Here is a 19,617-nt window from a genome sequence, read left to right on the forward strand (position 1 = left end):
GCTAAACCAGCTTTGGCAAAAGAAAGGATGCAAGGAAGAATCTCCTGAGCCGAAGAAGAGAAAGGATGAACTCCCGATTCTTGGCACCAGAGACAGAACCTCTTCCACTTCATTCAGTATGTTTTATTCGTACTCTGAGCTCAAGCTTGGAAAAGAATGTCTCTACACTCTGTGGACAGATTCAGGTTGAGAATCTCTCTGTGTTCAGGAGCCATGCAGATAATTGAAGAGATTTGGGATCCGGATGCAGCACTTGGCTCTGGGACATAGTCAGCAATGATGGGTTAGGATCCAAGAGAATTGGTTGTTCCACCGACAGAAGTAGTAGTTCTGTGTACCAATACTGGCAAGGCCAGGGCGGTGCTATGAGGATCATTTTGAAGGGTTCCGCCGCCATCTTCATGAGAAGCCTCGGGAGAAGAGTAAACAAAGGTGCCTGGCCATGCCACTGAAAATGCACCGTCCCAGGATACCGGATGGTAAGTTGGCAGGGTTTGCCCAGAAGTGGGTCCCTTGCTCACTTTGCCATTTGATTCAAGCTAGTCTGGCTGTTGAAGGATGTTACCCGGAGACTGGTCCCAACGCGTTTGTTTCCAGTTCAGGGAACACCTGGCTTGGCAGTTCGGGCTGGACTGTTCCCATGAGCCACAGGTTTCAAAGACTGATTTGCATATAGGTGGGTCTAAACTGAGGTGGTGAAGTGAGCTAAAGAATGATGATGGATTCAACCCAGATCTGTGACTGGGGGTGAGTGTGAAAAGTTTCAGCGCTCCACCCATCATCTCCTTGTGTTTGCTTTGTTTGCCATAAGTTGGCAGGGATGGCCCAAACGGGGTTCCCTTGCTCAATTTGCCACTTGATTCAAGCTAGTCTGGCCGATGAAGGTGTGTTACCCAGAAAACGGTCCCAGGATGCTTGTTTCCGGTTCAGGGAAGACCTGGCTTGGCAGTTCGGGCTGGACTGTTCCCATAAGGCACATGGTCAGGTCTGATTTTCATATAGCTGGGTCTGAACTGAGGTGGTGGAGTGAGCTAAAGAATGATGATGGATTCAACCCATATCTGTGACTGGGGGCGGGTGTCCGAAAAGTTTCAGCGCTCCGTCCATCATCTCCTTGTGTTTGCTTTGTTTGTCCTAAGTTGAAAGGGTTTGCCCAGACGTGGGCCCCTTGCTCACTTTTCCACTGGATTCAAGCTAGCCTGGCTGATGAAGGGTGTTACCCAGAAACCAGTCCCAGGATGCTTATTTCCGGTTCAGGGAAGACCTCTCCCCTTCCTGGAGTGTCTTTTTTGCTTCAGTTTTACTTTCTCCTGGCAGTTGGTGGATGTAAGGAGATAAATCACACCACATCTGCCGGTCGTAGCGGCCCAGAATAGCTAAAGCGTTAGCTGCTTTGATCAGTAAACCTGACATAGAAGAGAATCTCTTGCCTGCCTTGTCCAGGCGTCTGCCTTCCTTGTCCGGAGGCGTAGTGAGAGGAGCTGCCGATTCTTCGACTTCCGCTGCGCTGCCTGCGATATAACTGAGTCCGATTGCGGATAACTCACCAGGCAAGCTGGGCTATCTTCTGGGGCCTTATATTTTTTCTCCAAACCTGGGAGCACTGGGACCACCGTGTTCGGGGTCTTCAAGACCTTAAGACAGTCTTCCCATAAATGATTGACAATGGGAATGGCTCGCATCGTCTTCTTAAAGGGCTCCTTAAAGTCATATCAAAAGAATTATGTCTGCGAAGAAGGCATAGGCAGATCAAACCACTTGGCCGCCCTTTCCAGTAGATTGTGGAAGCCACCTAGGTCCCCTGGCTTAGAATCCACAGGAACCGGTGAAGGGGAAGAAGGAGTGGGGATAATGTAGTCATCCCACTCCCTATGCGGGTCTGGAAGATGCGTGTCCCCTTGATCATCATCCGAGGTATCTTGGTGTTGGATAAAAGTTGGGGTTGGTGGAAGTTCCTCTATTATTTGCAGCAGTGGTGGTAGCACCCGAGGGGTGGAAGGCATTGAGTGTTGCCTTGTGGAAACTGACCCCTGTTCTGGAATCGAGGATGGAGTTGGAAACTTTCTCTTGTAGTTCAACAGCATGGATTGCAAGTCAGATAGCTAAGAGGAAGGAATATAGACTACCTCCTCCTGATATTCCCTATGGTACTCCTGGAGAGGATCATAGTCCTACTCTCCTTCATATACTTCTTGTATACTCTTGGTACTTAATGTGCAACTCTAAAGGGCTATGGGCATAACCGATAGGTCCTTCTCGTCTGAATCTTCATCTTCCAGGAGGTGAGAAGGTAGTAGAGGAGTCACCTTGCTTGGTGAAGTAAGTTCAGGAGTTACCCGACGCTTCCTGACCTTTTCCCCTGGAGATTTTCACTCCCGTTGACGATGATGATATTGAAATTAACGGCACTGTTAACGAAGTCGCCACCGTCGTGGTTTTAGTTGCCGCCGTCGTTTTCGGCGTTGTCGATGACGACCACTTTGCCGTCATAGCCTCCGTCGTCGATGGAGTCGGAACCGTAGTCGTCGATACCAGTGAAGCTCTCGGCGACGATCAAGTCGTCGGAACTGTTGGAAGCTGAGGAGACTGGCCTTTGTCACTCCGCGTTGACGATGACGATGATGGTTTCTTCATCGACTGTGTCATCGACTGCTTTGTCGATGGTGGTAATTTCCTTGATTGTTTTTCCTCAAGAGGAACAGAAGAGGGGTTTTTGAAATTCTTCCTTCCGGAGAAGAAGGAACAGAGCTCGCCTTCCGTATTCCACTCTTTCCTGTCATAAGTCCTTTCTGCTCCTTTTCATCTCGCTGAGGAGATTTAATTGGACTGAGCTTGTCAGACCCATCGGAGGTCTTTTTAGAGGCTTTATGAGGGCGCTCCTCTGAAGAATTGGGGTCAGATCTACCCCTTTTAACAGATCTTCTAGGAGACAAAGCAGATGAGGCCTCATCACTGTTGTCACTAGAAAACGCTCTTTCCTGGATTTTAACTTCTGGAGCCAGGTAAGGAGATGTCCCTCACGATCCCTCAAGGTCTTAGGGGAAATGGTACGACATACCTTGCAATCCTTGGCTTTGTGGCCAGGGTACAGGCAGTAGATACAATCCTTATGAGGGTCATCCACATAAAGCCTCTTCTTAGAGCAGGTGGCACAAGCTCTAAAAAGGCCTTTTTTCTCCTGGTCTGCCATGAGGAGTTGAGAAAAAAACAAGTTGTAGAGTAGTCTGGAAGATAAACAGTTGAAAATATCTCTCAAGAGTAATAGAATAAAGAATAACTGAGCAGAGCTTAGTGGAGACTCCCTAGCACAATTTGCGGTAGAAAATCTATCTGATGGTCTGAGGGTCTCTCAGGAGGGTTCTAGAGGGAGAGGCTGGTCTGATTGGTTGAGGGTTTTATTTGGTCTCTTTTACAAAAAGAGGTGGATATGTTACAAAACTGAAATGGGTCTAGGCCTAGTTTCTAGTTTGCAATAGCTTTGCATTGCTATTTTGATGTACCGGGGACTCCCATCTCGACGACGGGGAATGATTCAAGCATGTAAATTCTATGAAAGTTCCAATATTGGAGTAAAGAGCATTTGTTATTTCCTCATAATTTACCTTGGACGTTGTCACATTCTTGATTTACTTTTGATTGTGCAGACTAATGTTTGTATCTAATGCTTTGGATGAAAGCGTTATAATAAATTAAAAATCAATGAAGTCCTAGGAGTGAGCCGAAACTAAAACAGGAGCAAATTGGCCATGCAATTCTTTTGCAAGCAGCTTAAACAACAAGCTTTGGTCAGGCAAACAGATGCAAGCAGATATAGCTGCTATTTTCAGCCATTGACGCTACAAGCTTGCAAGGCTTGAAGTTTGAGTGCTTGGGAGGACACATTGTTAGAGAAATTGAAAAAAAAACTGGGTCAATTCCTCGAGGAAAAGACTGAGAACTGACATCACGAGCTCCACTAGCGCCTTATGTACTCCACATCAGTCACTTGAGGTGGGTTTGACGCTCTACTTACACTACACTCTGTGCCACCTTTAGCCTGGGATTTACTATAGCTGGAAACATTTTGGATGCGGTCTGGCACTTTGCGAGCAACTTCACGTAAACAATCTGCAGGAACAAGCATGCATCAGAGTCTGCCGGCTTTAAAATACATTTAAACAAATTCAAGTTTGCACAGCTCTGGCCCTGTGAGCCCGTATCACAACGTAGCTCTTGACTTGACGCTGATTTAGGAACTGTGTGAACTGTTGACGCAAATACTGATTGAGTCGCATCTCAGGTCATGTACATCTGTCCGCAACAGTGAGCATGATGAAATAAAAGTCAAGTATACAATTTGATATTTGCAAACAGATAAATGGACCCCCGTTGAACAAAACAGCGTTAATAGGAAGGAATACACAGAGTCACTTGGAATTTTGATATGATGTTATTTACTTTTGGTAGTCAGTAAAATAAAATAAAAACTTAATTACAAATCTTATATATTCAACAGTGGATCTGGGTTTCAGCAGTATATACTAGGTTATTAAAATCCTTTACTTGCATAAATAAGAAAACTCATGATCGAACAAAGTATTTTTTAATTAGTAAGCCAGTCATAAATAAATTCATCTAAAGGATAGAACTGAATTACTAAGTGAAATTGGATTGAGTTTCTAAGTAATACTCCCAACTTTAGTAAACACATTCTATAACAGAGACAGAATGATTCATCATTCAGTTTCCAACACTGTGCCACGCTCAATTCAATTCTTCTTCTGTAGTTACATTTTTACATATTGTTACAAATGTAATACTGCTATGTACAATATATATTATATTTCTACAATTCATCTTTTTATATTGTACTCAAGTTAAACTTCAAAATTAATTACTGATGAATCAGTCCTTTAAAAAGTTATTTTTATAAACACAGATACGTTGTATATTGCTGCCCTTTGGCATCTCTGTTTCTAGAGTAATTATCAAACGTAAGAAATACAAGCTGTATTTAAATGTACATCTTATTAACACATATCGCACACAGCGATATAATCCTCTATGTTGATACAAACAAAGCTTTAGTGCATAAAAAAAGTTTTAAACTAGTTTAGGTTCTAGCTTATGAGACAGCATTGAACTTTGACAACAGTACAGCAGTCCAGTGTGAAACGATCCATTCTTCCATGTAAAAAGCAGTGTTAATGGTGAGACCTTACACATCAATTGCATCAGGCGGAAAAGCGTGTTTTTAAAAACACGTCACATATTTAGGTTCCAGTTGTGTGTGGAGCAGCCACAGGTTATTTTTGTTCATTTACTAATCTGCTGCTGAATGTGGAGTAAAAAATCATGGTAAGAGAATGACGTGCCCGTCTTGTCTTCGATTAAATTCTGGAAAAAATCAGTTGTGGCAGCACACTCATCCCTGAAAAGAGAAGGGAAAACATTGTATGAGAAGCAACCGGCACACAATCAGTAAAGGGGAGCATGCTGGTGAGGACACAATAGGCGTGTTTGCACTGGTCACCGAACACATAAAATACGTAAAGATAGTATACTAAACAGCTGCTTCTTACATGTCACAGAGGTTAAAAGCAAACACATCGTTATAAATGGTAACCACCATCTTAAGTACTATGAAGAGAGCACCATCTTGAATCCTTTAAGTGATAATTAAGGACTCCCAAAAAACAGTTACTTCCTTTTGGCATGTGTTGCCATTACTGCCTGTGATCTGCACCTTTAAATGTTACTATAACAAGGGGAATTGGTATAATTCACTTAACCTAGAGACTCTTGTGCTAGTATTCTCGACCCCCTGCAAATTCATGGGACTGTTGGACAAGTTACTTACCTTCGGTAACGCCTTATCCGGAAGAGACATAATCTAGCAGCAGATTTCTTACCATAGAATATCCAAGGTGTCATGCTGGATCCGGAAGACTTTTACCCAAGCAATAACCCTAGCGCACCGGTAGGTGGCATCGGTCGGCTCCACGTCACGTCATTGAAATCGTCCACGCTGGAAGTGACATCCGCGTCACCTAGGCACACTGAGGTCAATTACTTTTCACAACTTTCCACGTCAGGAGCGCGAAGCCATGAAGTGCATTGACAGTGATGTGTTAAGAATAACTCAGGCCCTAAAGAACAAGTTACTTACCTTCGGTAACGCTTTTTCTGGTGGATACAGCATATGCCTGTAGAATCCTCACCTTGTGAATATCCCCAGCGCCAGCAGCATTTGGAAATTTTTCGTAGCTCTCCATGCAGACAAGGACAATGTCACAGAAGCCTGGCTCCGCACGCGGCTCCACTGACGTCACCGGAGCCATAAGAGTGCCTCGTCGGCGTGATGTTGCAGTTCTGCCCTTTTTTCCGTGCCTTTGAGGCACAAGGACGGACCGACACAAATATATACAGTATACATAGTACACAGTATTCAAACCAACACACACAGTGTGAAATCAATGCATTAAAATAAAAAGAAAAATACCATTCCATTAAAAGAAACAGATAGAGACTATCAACATTGTAGGTATACAAGGGTGGACAATGCGGAGGCGGGTGAGTCAGTGAGGAATCCACAGGCAGATACCGGATCCACCAGAAAAAGCGTTACCGAAGGTAAGTAACTTATTCTTCTGACGGATACATCTGCCAGTGGATTCCTCACCTTGTGAATAGAGTTCCACAGCAGTCCCTACTCCCGGAGGAGGGTGTCCATCCTTCTATACCAAAAAGTCCTGTAGGACGGAACGCGCAAAGTGACCGTCCCCCCTCACTTCGGAATCTAAGCAGTAATGCTTTGCGAAAGTGTGGAGAGAGGCCCAAGTTGCAGCTCGACAAATATCCTCCACAGGAACACCCCTAGATAAGGCAGATGTTGAAGACTTTGCTCTAGTAGAGTGAGCTCCTATACCCTCTGGAGCATCCTTACCGGCCAAAGAGTAACAGATCTTGATGCACAAGATAATCCATCTGGAAAGGGTGCGCTTGTGCACCGCTCTGCCTTTCCTGCAGCCAGCAAAGCCCACGAAGAGCTGGTCATCCACACAATAGTCTTTAGTCCTTTTGAGGTAAAAACTCACCGCCCTCTTAGGGTCCAAACGGTGAAGCTGCTCCTCCTCTTTGGAAGGGTGAGGATAGAAGGTAGGAAGGGTAATGGATTGCCCCAGATGGAAGGGAGTTACCACCTTAGGCAGAAAAGCAGCCCTGGTCCTGAGTATCATTCTATCAGCATGAATGGTCAAGAACAGGGGTTTCGAACTCAAAGCTTGAAGCTCACTTACCCTCCTACACGAGGTAATGGCAACAAGAAATACAGTCTTAAAAGACAATAGTCTCAAGGGACACTTGTGCAAGGGCTCAAAGGGAGAACCCATCAAGTAGATAAGACAAGATTTAAGTCCCATTGAGGCACAATAAAAGGAGTGGGCGGAAACTTGTTAGTAAGGCCCTTAATGAACCTTAACACAATGGGCACTTGAATAAAGACGGCTGATCCGGCAAGCAAAGGAATGCAGACAAAGCCGATAAATAGCCCTTTACAGTAGCCACAGCAAAACCCTGCTGGACTAGAGAGAGAGCAAACTGAAGTATGTTAGATAAACGAGCCCTAAAAGGGTCAATAGAATTCTACCCATACCAAATGACAAATTTGGCCACCTATAGGAATAAATAGACTTGGTGGACTGAAGTCTGGCGGACAAAATAACGTCAACCATGTCAGGAGGGAGAGAGAAAGAATTCAGGTTGCCCAGTTCAATCTCCAGGCATGAAGGTGTAAGCTCTGGAGGTAGGGGTTTAGAACCTGCCCCTGCGACTGCGAGAGGAGGTCTGCCCTGAAAGGGAGACGGAGCGGAAGGCAAGAGGAGAGGTGGAGAAGATCTGTGTACCACACCCTTCTTGGCCAATCCGGGGCGGTGAATATGACTTGGGCACGGTCTTGGCGAATCTTTCTCAGAACCCGAGGAATCAAGGGTTCTGGGAGGAAATGCGTAAAGGAGTCATAAGCCCCATCTCAACTGAAACGCATCCCCTAAAGCCCCCTGCATCGGATACTGGAGACTGCAGAATGACGGGCAGTGAGCGTTCTCGCGAGTGGCAAACAGGTCCAACCGAGGAGTTCCCCACGTCCGAAAGACGTGACGAACCACCTCTGGATGAAGCCTCAACTCGTGTTCGGCAGAGAACTGCCGACTGAGATGGTCTGCACGCACGTTCAGAACTCCGGCCAGATGATTTGCCATCAGACAAATCTGATGATCCTGAACCCAGGACCAGAGACAATGCGACCCCACTCCTCCCTGCTTGTTGACATACCACATCGTGGTAGTGTTGTCCGTCAGGTTTTGAACCGACGGACTGCGAAGGGAAAGGAGAAAGGCCTTGAGCGCCAAACGTATCGCCTGCAACTCTAGAAGGTTGATGTGAAGCAACCTTTCCTCTGGAGACCAAAGACCCTTGATCTCCAGGTCCCCAGATGAACACCCCACCCTAAGGTGGATGCATCCGTTATTACTGTGCCCACCGACGGAGGCAGTTGGAAAGGCTTTCCTTGAGACAGATTGCCCTCCACACTCCAAGACCGATCCGCTGCAGCTTCTCTGGAGATCCTCACAGACTCCCTGAGATCTCCGTTGTGCTGATACCACTGCCTGCGGAGGCCCCACTGGAGCGCCCTCAAGTGCCAGCGTGCATGGTTGACCAACAGAATGCAGGAAGCAAACAGACCAAGCAGACGAAGGACCTTCAGGACTGGAACGACCGCTCCATTGAAAAACAAAGGAATCAATTCCTGAATGTCGGGAATCCTTTGTGAAGGTGGGAATGCTCGACACACAGTAGTGTCCACTACCGCCCCTATGAACAGGTTGCGCTAAGAGGGCACCAGGTAAGATTTGGGCACGTTTGTCGAGAAACCCAATCTGTACTGAGTTGTAATCTGCAGATGATGAAGCACCTTCTCGGGCGACTCTGCTTTCAGTAGCCAGTCGTCCAGATAGGGAAAAACTGGAATCCCCGACCTCCTGAGATGGGCTGCCACAACTGCCATCACCTTGGTGAAGACTCGAGGTGCAGTAGTAAGTCCAAACAGGAGAACTGCAAACTGATAATGTTGCGACCCTACCGTAAAACGGAGATACTTCCTGTGCGACTTCAGGATCGGGATATGAAAATACGTGTCCTGCAAGTCGATTGACACCATCCAATCTTCCTGTTGCAGCACCTGAAGAACCTGCGCTAGGGTGAGCATCTTGAACTTCTCCTGATTGAGAAAAAGTTCAAGATCCTGAGATCCAGGATTGGATGTAACCTGCCATCCTCCTTGGGAATCAGGAAATACCGGGAGTAGCAACCCTGACCCCTTTCCTGCTCCGGAACCACCTTTATCGCACCTTTTTTAAGCAATGCAAGGACTTCCTCCTGCAGAAGAAGAAGGTGGTCCTCCAAAATTGCTGTGTGGGGAGGATGGGTGGGTCGGTAAGGAATCTGTGGCTAGATTACATCTCTACCAGATATGGTGTTAATGAAGGTAAGTAACCTGTCCATCTGAGAGAAACATCTAGCCACAGAATCCTTACCTTACAATAGATACCTAAGTAATACCATCCCTGGAGGAGGGACTGAGGACAAGTTTAGATCAGGAAGTCTTGCAGGACACAGCGGCCAAAAAGGCCTTCCATGCGGACTTGACTGTCCAGGAAGTAGTGCTTAGTTTGCGTGCAGTGATACCCACGTTGCTGACTGACAAATGTCACGGACTGGAACGCAACGCTGTGGTTGCAGCCTTAGCTCTAGAGGAATGCGTTCTTAAGCCTTTAGGAGGCGGTTTCTTGGCCTAAGCATAGCAAATATTGATGCACAGGACGACCCATTATGAGATAGTCCCCTTCTGTACTGCACAACCTATCTTTGATCCAACATACCCCCCCGGAACTCTTTAGTGCGGTCAAGGTGGGATGACAACTCTCTTTTTGGGTGAAGTCGCTCCTCTTCTTTAGAGGGGTGTGGAGGAGCATAGAAAGTTGGCAAGGCGACTGATTGCCCCACATGGAATGTTGTTAGCACTTTCGGCAAGAAAGAGGTCCTGGTACAAAGGACCAACTTATCAGGAAAGATGGTCAGGTAAGGAGGCTTGGATGAAAGAGTATGTCATTTGTTCACCCGCCTGGCATAAATCATTGCAACTAATAAGGCAGTTTTAAAGGAAAGCAGCTGGAGGGGGCAGTAGTGCAGAGGTTAGAAAGAGCGTACATCAGAAAGGTGAGAACCAAATGACGGTCCCACTGAGGCATGATGAATGGGGCTGGTGGAAACCTATGTACAAGCCCCTTAAGAAATCAGTTTACAATCGGGGATGTAAATAAAGAGGGTTGGTCTGGCTGCCTCAAGAAGGCAGACAAAGCTGAAAGGTACCCCTTAAGAGTACCCAAAGCAGGGCCCTGCTGGGCAAGGGTCAAAATAAAGAGAAGGACTTGAGAGAGGGAAGCAGAAAGATGATCAATTTACCTTTCCTTACAATATTTTACACATTTCTGCCACCAGCAGATGTACATGGCCTTGGTAGTGGGACGGCTGGCTGCCAAAATCACATCACAGACTTCGGGGGAAGCCGAATGCGGTCAACTGCCACCGCTCAAGCTCCACGCAAGAAGGCGTAGTGTTGACAGGTTCGGTGGAGGACCCACCCCCCCCCTGCATCTTCCGAAGGGGCAGCCTGATCGGAAGATCGATGTTCATGTGGAGGAGCTTGGGATACCAAACTCTCCGTGCCCAGTCCGGAACCACATAATGACTTGGGCCTCGTCGCTCCTGAGCTTCTTGAGCACTGTGGACAGGAGTGGTATTGGTGGAAAGGCGTACAGGAGGTCAGTGCTCCACTCGAGATGAAAAGTGTTGCTGAGCGAGTACTGTCTTAGAAATGTCAGTGAGCAAAACTGCTGACATTGCTCATTCTTGGCAGAGGCAAATATGTCTAACCAAGGCACTCCCCACTTCTGCTCCATCTCCGTCTGGAGACGCCATTCGCAATCCGCTAGGCATCGATGGCTGGGTTAGTCCACCCTACCATTCAGGGTACCTGCCAGTGTGGAACCACCAGGGAAATGATCTGCTGTTCTAGCCATGTCTAGAGACACAGGGCCTCTTGGCAAAGAGTCCAGGACCCTACCCGCCCTGTTTGTTGCAGTACGGCATGGTGGTGCTGTCCGTGAACAGCTGAACCTGCTTTCCCTTGATGGAAGGGAGAAAAGCTTTCAATGCCAAGCAAATCGCTAGGAGCTCCAGCCAGTTGATGTGGAGTCTGGATTCTGCAGGAGACTAGTCCTCTGATCTCCACCTGTCCCAGATGGCCGCACCATCCCAGGAGTGATACATCTGTCACTACTGTGTGATCTTGTTGGGAAAGGGAGCGGGGTCTTCTTCTGACTCAATTGCGGTTTGTCATCCACCACTGCAGATCGTGTACAGTTCCCTTCGAGATCTGAACCATGTCGGCGAAATACCCCTGATGCTGTGCCTACTGGAACATCAGACCCTGCATATGCAATCTGGCATGAGTCACAAGCAGGATGCAGGAGGCCAGGAGGCCAAGCAGCCTCAGAGTCCGTCTCACCAAAACCCAGGATAGAGGGTGAAACATCGGTATCATTGCCTGAATATCCTGGACTCGCAGCTCGGGAGGATTGGCCCGAAACTGCACTGTATCCAGAACAGTTCCGATGAAAGGAAGCGTCAGATGCGACTTTGTCACGTTGATACTGAACCTCAGTAAAAGCAGGAGATTCGCCATAGTTTGGATGTGGGAGAGGACAGTCTGGGGCGAGCTTGCCTTCAACAGCTAATCGTCGAGATAGGGGAAGACTGGCACCCCTGATCTGTGCAGATGAGCTGCAACCACCATCATCACCTTGGCGAACACCCGAGGGGCACCGCTAAGTCCAAAGGGGAGCACTGTGAACTGAAAGTGCTCATGGCCTCCCCAAACACTGCAGGTAGCACCAATGGGCAGGCAGGACGAAAATGTGAAAATAGACGTCCTGCAGTTCCAGTCTCCGGGATCTAGGGCAGACAAGACCTCAGCCAGAGTGAGCTCAGGTCGAGCCTTTTTCCATTTTGAGGAATTAGTGCAGCTGGTCCCGGAAGCAGCAGTGGGGTGGGGAGGGGAGGGGAAGAGTGGGGTGGGGAGGGGAAGAATGGGGTGGGGAGGTGAAGAATGGGGTGGGGAGATGAAGAATGGGGTGGGGGGGAGATGAAGAATGGGGTGGGGAGGGGAGGAACAGGGTGGGGAGGGGAGGAACTTGGGGAGGAGGGGGTATATAAAAAAAACACTTACCTGCAGGCCAGCCAACGCTGTGATAAGTCTGAGCGCCGTGGTTCGGCGCTCAGCCAGGGAATGGGAGCCTGGGCATGTTCTCCACCCAGGCTGTAAAACAGCCTGGGTGAAGAACATGCAAAGTGCACATGAATGTTTGGCCGGCCCAAAAGAGACGGCCAAATATTCATGCGCACTTACACAGTGCCCACCACTTCTTTCCCTGCACTGAGAGTAGAGCAGATCCGCCCCTCCAAGACACCGCAGCAGGAACAAATAAAGTGATAACGTCAAGTTATTATCATTTTATTTTTCCTTTTTTTTCTGCCAAGAGCAGTGGGGCAACGCTCCTCTTCCTTAGCGGAAGAACTGCCACTGGGGCTTGCAGAGCTAGAATACAACGAAGGCCATTGTGCTTTTTCAGGACCAAAAAGTAGCAGAAATAGCAACCACATCTTACTTCCTGCGCCGGAACCCTCTCTATGGCTCCCTTGGCCAAGAGAGTACGAACTTCCTCCTGAAGCAAGATCAGGTGGTCCTCTGGCAGTCGGTCGGAAGTCGGAGGCATGGAGGGAGAGGTAGTATCTGAAGAACCCACTTGTCTGATGCCATGTTTTACCAGTAGTGGAGTTGATGGCTGATCCTGCTACCACCGGCTACTACTGATGTTGAAGGCCTGGACTAAGAAGATTTAAAGGCTGCAGGGGGAGGAGTGAACTGACTGGACCTCTGGTCGCATTACCACAGAGTCAAAAGGTTCTGAGCCCACGGTTGTGCAGAGGCTTCAATACTTGCACGGTCTTGTGGCTGGGGTATGGCTGGCGAGGCTAAAAGCTCCTTCAGTTGCCACGAAAGATGCAAAAAGCAGACGTGAGACGAGTGTTCACCGAAAGTTTCAAGGACTTAGCCGTAGCCCGGGAGTCCTTAAAGCTCTCCAGGGTCATGTCCGCTTGGTCTCCAACAAGACGGGTGCCATCAAAGGGCATGTCCATAAGGGATTCCGGGACATCCCCAGAAAAGCCAGAAGTTCTCAGACAGGCGTGGCGTCCAATAGCCACCTTCGAGAACGTTGCTCTGCCCAGCAAATTGATGGTTTCAAGTCAACAATGAATGGAAAAACTTGCTGAACCTCCCGTCTGATACCACTTGGGAGAGAATGGCCCAGGCCTCCTCCTGGACCTGTGGCAGCACTTGCGCAGCAGTTTCCCACAAGGGGTGGGCATAACAGCCCACTAGGATTGCAGTGTTCACTGACCGCAAAGCAAGGCAGGCAGAAGAAAAAATCTTCTTGGCCCAACTAGCCAGCCCCTTGGATACCCGGTCCGGGGGAGTGGAAGGGAACGTACCCTGTGAGGTAGAGGCCTGGAAATCAAACTTTCATGGGTAGAGTGGTTGGTGAGGAATTTTGGATCACCTGGGGCAGGGCGATGGCGGCGGGGGACTGTCCTATTCACAGGAGACACTTTACCGGGTTTGGACCACAGGGATCAGTGCCACAGAAGGTCACAGGGGTATCACCATGCCGATCCGGATCTACCACCGGATCCATTGGGAGACTTTGCCGCCCCGGAACCATAGGCGAGGAACCCGATTGGAGCCCCCTCTGAGCCTCTGGGACCGAGGACGCACCACGGGGTCAGTTTGCCCCAATATGAAGAGCATGGCGTCTTAGAATTCTTTAACTGAACAGGGGTCGCTCCGGCTCCTGGAAAGGCAGGGAAACGCACAGCCGACCCAATCGCAGGTTCAGCAGAACAAAGCCTAGAGCATCGAGACTCCTCCTTCACGTCTGGTGTAGATAAGAAAGTGCTTCACGACAGCCGTGAAGCAGACGGCCCAGTCCGGATGGGCCGTCCAAAAGGGAGAAAGGGCAGTGACCAAAAAGCATCCTTTTCAATGGGAAGCCAGCAATTAGCATAAGTGCTGAAACCACCCAATGAAAACGACGGGCGGGGCTTCAAGTCCCCTTCTAAAATCTCCTCTCTCACTATTTGTCTCGCCTAGTGTTGCAGCGCATGACTGCAAAGCTAGGCGAGACCTAAAAAGGGAAAGAAATCTAGTCTGAACGCATGCATGGCCCAACACCACATACATACGATTTCCTGACTTCCGGTCAAGGTTACTGGATAATACCAGCAGTGGATACTGCCATTTAACACTAGCATCTCAGGGTCTTGTGTACTACTACTAGGCTCTCATTTAGGGTAACTCCCTTCTTACACTTGACGCTCCCAAGCATAAGCTGTCGAGCCATCTATGCTTACATTCAGGAGCAGGAAGAAGGGCTACAAAGGAGCTACGGTATGACACAAAGACACTCACTCACTGTTTAGTTACATCTAGCTGTTTGAAATTGCCTTGTCTGCATACAGAAAAAGTTAACAGCAGATGAAATGAATATGCTACTTACCAGTATGCATCTGTTCTTGGCATGTAGGGCTGCTAACATTCATATCTTAGCATTAGATCGCCGCCTAGTGTTGGGCTCGGATGATTGCACATTGTTGTCCTGGAAGAGTCTTCGAAGTATCCTGAGATAGGTGGCTCCTCCCCTGGACTACAGTGCGCATGGGCATCGGCTCCATCCCCAGATTGTTTTTCGCCATTGTGGCAGAAGATGGAGTGAAAGTGTAAAGGATGTCCATGCTAATGAATAAATACAATAGTATATCTGCAGCTGCGACAGGCACCGGGGAGGAGGGCGGGCGATATGAATGTTAGCAGCCCTACATGCCAAGAACAGATGCATACTGGTAAGTAGCATATTCAGTTCGAGGCATGTGGGCTGCTAAATTCATATCTTAGCATAGAATACATAGCAGTCCCTCCATCAGTGGCGGTTGCCCGTGCCAGCTGCAGAAACCTGAAAAAGTGTCTTGAGAACAGCCTGTCCTACAGCTGCTTGCTGCTTGGAGTGCACATCAACACAGTAGTGTTTTGTGAAGGTATGTGGTGTGACCCACGTGGCTGCTCTGCAAATATCCTCTAAAGGAATGTTCCCTAGGAAAGCCATGGATGCCCCCAGTTTGCGTGTGGAGTGCGCTCTGGGGGGTATTGTTAAAGTGCGCTTGGCTTTTTGATAACATATCTGGATGCACTTAACAATCCACCTGGCTATCCCTGCTTTGGAAATTGGGTTGCCTTTGTGTTGTGGTGCGAAGGCAACAAAGAGTTGTTTTGTCTTTCTAAAGGGTTGTGTTCTGTCTATGTAGTACATCAACGCCCTCCGTACATCTAAGGTATGGAGCATTCTTTCTGCCACCGTTTGCGGGTTTTGAAAGAATGCTGGTAAGTCAATAGTTTGGTTAAGATGAAACTGTGACACCACCTTAGGAAGGAATTTAGGGTTAGTGCGTAGCACTACCCTATTTGGGTGAATTTGAATGAACGGCTCTTGTATGGTGAGCGCTTGCAGCTCACTGACACGCCTCAGAGACGTAATAGCTATTAGAAAGGCCACTTTCCACGTAAGGAATTGGAGCTCACACGAGTGCAGTGGCTCAAATGGTGGCCCCATCAGTCTGGTGAGAACGACGTTGAGGTTCCACACCGGAGCTGGTGGTGTTCTTGGGGGAATGACTCTCTTCAGACCTTCAAGGAATGCTTTAATGGCGGGCACTCTGAAGACAGAGAGGTGCTGCCTGTTCTGAAGATAAGCCGCTATGGCTGAGAGATGTATCCTAATGGAAGTGTACGCCAGATTGCACTTGTAGAGATGTAACAGATAGCAGATGATGTTGGGTATAGATGCATCTAGTGGGTTGATGTCATTGGACGTACAGTAGATGACAAAACGCTTCCACTTAGCAGCATAGCATGCTCTAGTAGTTGGTTTCCTCGCCTCCTTGATGATACTCATGCATTCTGGAGGTAGGTTAAGGTATCCAAACTCTAGGACTTCAGGAGCCAGATCGCCAGGTTGAGCTGTTGTGGATCTGGATGCTGAATGTCTCCATGGTTCTGCGTCAAAAGACTGGGCGTGAGGCGCAGTCTTTGATGCGGCACCACTGAGAGTTCGAGGAACGTGGTGTACCAAGCCTGTCGTGCCCACGTTGGAGCAACCAGGATGAGAGTCATGGAGTGCTGCCTTAGCTTTCTTGCAACCAGCGGTATTAGAGGGGCTGGCGGAAAAGCGTATGCAAATTTGCCTGACCAGTTCATCCATATCGCATTCCCCTGCGACTGTGGGTGAGGGAACCTGGCGGCAAAGAGTCGGCATTTTGCGTTCTCCTTTGTTGCGAACAGGTCTATCTCCGGATGACCCCACTGCTGGAAGTACGGGTGGAGAACAGAAGGGTGTATCTCCCACTCGTGCATCTGATGGCTGTATCTGCTGAGCAGATCCGCCATCTGATTGTCCTTGCCCGGGAGGTGTTCTGCCATGAGGAAAATGTTCCTCTGAATGGCCCACTTCCACATGCTCTGAGCCAGATGAGACAGCTGTGGCGAGTGGGTGCCCCCCTGTTTTTGAATGTAGTACATCGCGGTCATGTTGTCCGTCCGGACTAGCACGACCTTGTTGCTCAGATGTACAATGAAGGACTTGAGCGCCATGAAGATTGCCATCAGTTCCAGATAGTTGATGTGCATCTTCTGTTGCTGCGTCGTCCATAGTCCCTGCACTGTGTAATTGAGCACATGAGCTCCCCATCCCTGGAGAGATGCGTCCGTCGTCAGGACAATCTGCGGCACGGGCTCGTGGAACAGTCGGCCCTTGCAAAGGTTGTGTGGAGTCCACCAATGCAGAGAGTCGTATGCCCGACTGGTAACCAACACTAGGTCTGTCAATTGCCCACGAGCCTGTGTCCACTGATTCGCTAAGCACTCCTGGAGCGGGCGCATATGTAACCGTGCGTGAGGGACTATGAAGATGCAGGAGGCCATCATGCCTATCAACTGCATGAACACTCTCGCTGGCAGGGAGTGTCTTGGTCGGAATCGTTGGATCAGTGACTGAATGCTGTCGATTCTGACTTGGTTTGGCTGAGCCATGGCTGTCAGGGTGTTGATTGTAGCACCCAGGAACTGCCGGACATGTGCCGGCTGAAGATGCGATTTTGGGTAATTTAGGGAGAAACCCAGATCGTGAAGAAGGTGAATTGTAGTCGACATGTCTGCGGCGCACTGTTGCTCTGACTTGGCTTGTACGAGCCAGTCGTCTAGGTAGGGGTAGACATGGATATTCTGCCTCCTGAGGTGCGCCGCCACTGTCGCTAGACACTTGGTGAACACCCTCGGGGCCGTAGTGACTCCGAAGGGTAGGACTTTGAACTGGTAGTGCCTGCCTTGAATAGTGAACCTGAGGTATTTCCTGTGTGACGGGTGTAGTGGAATGTGGAAATAAGCATCCTTGAGATCTAAGGTCGCTAAGAAGTCTCCCTGGTTTAGCAAGGGAAGAATCTGCTGTAGTGTAAGCATATGGAAATGCTCTGACAGTATGTACAGGTTGAGGGGACGTAGATCGAGAATGGGCCTGAGAGAACCGTCCTTCTTTGGAATAAGGAAGTACAGGGAATATACCCCTGTGCCTTCCTCCCCCACCGGCACGAGCTCGATTGCGCCTTTTTGCAGCATCGCCACCACTTCCTGCTGCAATAAGTGCAAGTGCTCTGCGGACATAGGCCTTTGCCTCGGTGGGATGTTGGGTGGAGTGGATTTCAGCTCTAGGCAATAACCATACTGGACTAGTTGTCGCACCCACCTGTCTGTGGTGATGTTTCTCCAGACGGGCAGGAACTGCTGCAGTCTCCCCCCGACAGGTGTTATGTGGTCGGGGGGCAGTGACAGAAAGTCACTGTTTGCTTGGAGTAGAGGTGCGGGAGCTGTTGTTTCCTCTGCCGCGACCTCTGTTGCTGTTATTCCTATAACCTCCCTTGTTCTGTTTAGTGAACGAGGATTGCGCCCCACCTTTGGAGAACTGGGATTGTTGACCCATCTGTCCTCTGGTGACTCCACGTGCACCTGAGCGACGAAAATTGCTGCCACGAAACTGTTGGGACTGCAGGGCCCCCATAGACTTAGCAGTTTCCGTGTCCTTCTTTATTTTCTCTAGGGTGGTGTCAACATCCGGACCAAACAGACTATCAGGATTGACTGGCTGATTCAGAATTGTTGTTTGAATATCCTGCTTAAACCCTGAGATGCGGAGCCAGGCTTGTCTTCTCAGCATAACGCTAGTGTTGATAGCCCTAGCAGCTGTGTCCGCAGCGTCAAGTGCACACTTGATGGCTGCGTTTGATATTAGCTTACCCTCCTCAATAAGCATTTTGGTGCCTTCTTGGAACTGTGGGGGCAGGTGTTGTATAACCTGTTCTAGGGTGTCGTAGTGCGCCCTATCATAACGCGCCAGGAGCGCCTGTGTATTTGCGATGCGCCAAAAGTTTGCCGCCTGTGCAGCCACTCTTTTGCCTCCTGCCTCAAGCACTTTGGACTCCTTATCCGGGGGAGGAGCTTCACCCGTTGTCTGGGAGTTGGCACGTTTCCTGGCATTGGCAACCACAAGAGAGTCCAGTGGCAATTGTCCCCGGATGTAGACGGGGTCCGCAGGTGCAGGCCTGTACTTCTTTTCAATGCGAGGGTTGACCACTCTCGCCCTCGTAGGCTCCTTAAAAATGTCCCCAGCATGTTTGAGAACACCTTTCAGCATAGGAAGTGTCTTTACTGTCCTTTCAGATATGGCAAAGGTGTCAAAAAGGAAGTCTTCCTCAACCGGGTCGGCATGCATGTCCACATCATGATTGGCCGCCGCCCTTTCAATTAGTGCATGAAATCCTGCTGAGTCCTCAGTCGGGGATGCACGTGCATTAAAGGTCTGCGGGTCTTGGCCCACACCTTGGGTGTTCTGGTCACCAGTGTCGTCGTATGAATCTGGTTGTACATCAGGTTCATCGATAGGGAAATTGTACTGCTCATCCTCATCATATTCCTCACCCACAGAGTGTTCTGGGGAGGGAGTAGGGCTCCGTCTTGGAGGAGGCTGAATCGGTTCCGTGAGGCCTGAGGCGTCAAGGGGCACCCTCTTCTTTTTCATTGGGATGACGTAGGGGTCCACCGGCTCAGAAGTGAACTTCCGTTTATAGAGTGTCAGCTTGCCGGTGGCAGCATCGATGAAATGCTCTGAATCGTCTTCCGATTCGAGTACACGACGTGGAAGAGGGTCAGGCAGCGAGGAACCCTGTTTCGGAGCCGATGTCGTCGAAAACGCTTTCGGCGCCTCCTTAGGTGGCAAGAGAAAGAGGAGTTTCCCAGAAGGCTTAGCCGGAGCGTCCTTTTGCGGCTGCGGTAATGGCATCGGAGCCGATGGAGCAAAGGCT

At 49.0% G+C, this 19,617-nt stretch overlaps 1 protein-coding gene across 3 annotated transcripts in view; it reads right to left on the reverse strand.

Moving 5' to 3' along the window:
- Positions 1 to 4,414: 4,414 nt before the first annotated feature.
- Positions 4,415 to 19,617, reverse strand: part of SEC24B (SEC24 homolog B, COPII component) — a 722,844-nt gene continuing 707,641 nt past the window's right edge. For all 3 annotated transcript variants that reach the window (XM_078676584.1, XM_078676585.1, XM_078676583.1), the window contains one exon: positions 4,415 to 5,410. In XM_078676584.1, coding sequence (XP_078532710.1) covers positions 5,296 to 5,410 — 115 coding nt within the window. In that variant the 3' untranslated portion in view covers positions 4,415 to 5,295. The remainder of the gene's footprint in view (positions 5,411 to 19,617) is intronic.

This window comes from Lissotriton helveticus, chromosome 2_1, assembly GCF_964261635.1.
Source record: "Lissotriton helveticus chromosome 2_1, aLisHel1.1, whole genome shotgun sequence".
Lineage (NCBI taxonomy): Eukaryota > Metazoa > Chordata > Amphibia > Caudata > Salamandridae > Lissotriton > Lissotriton helveticus.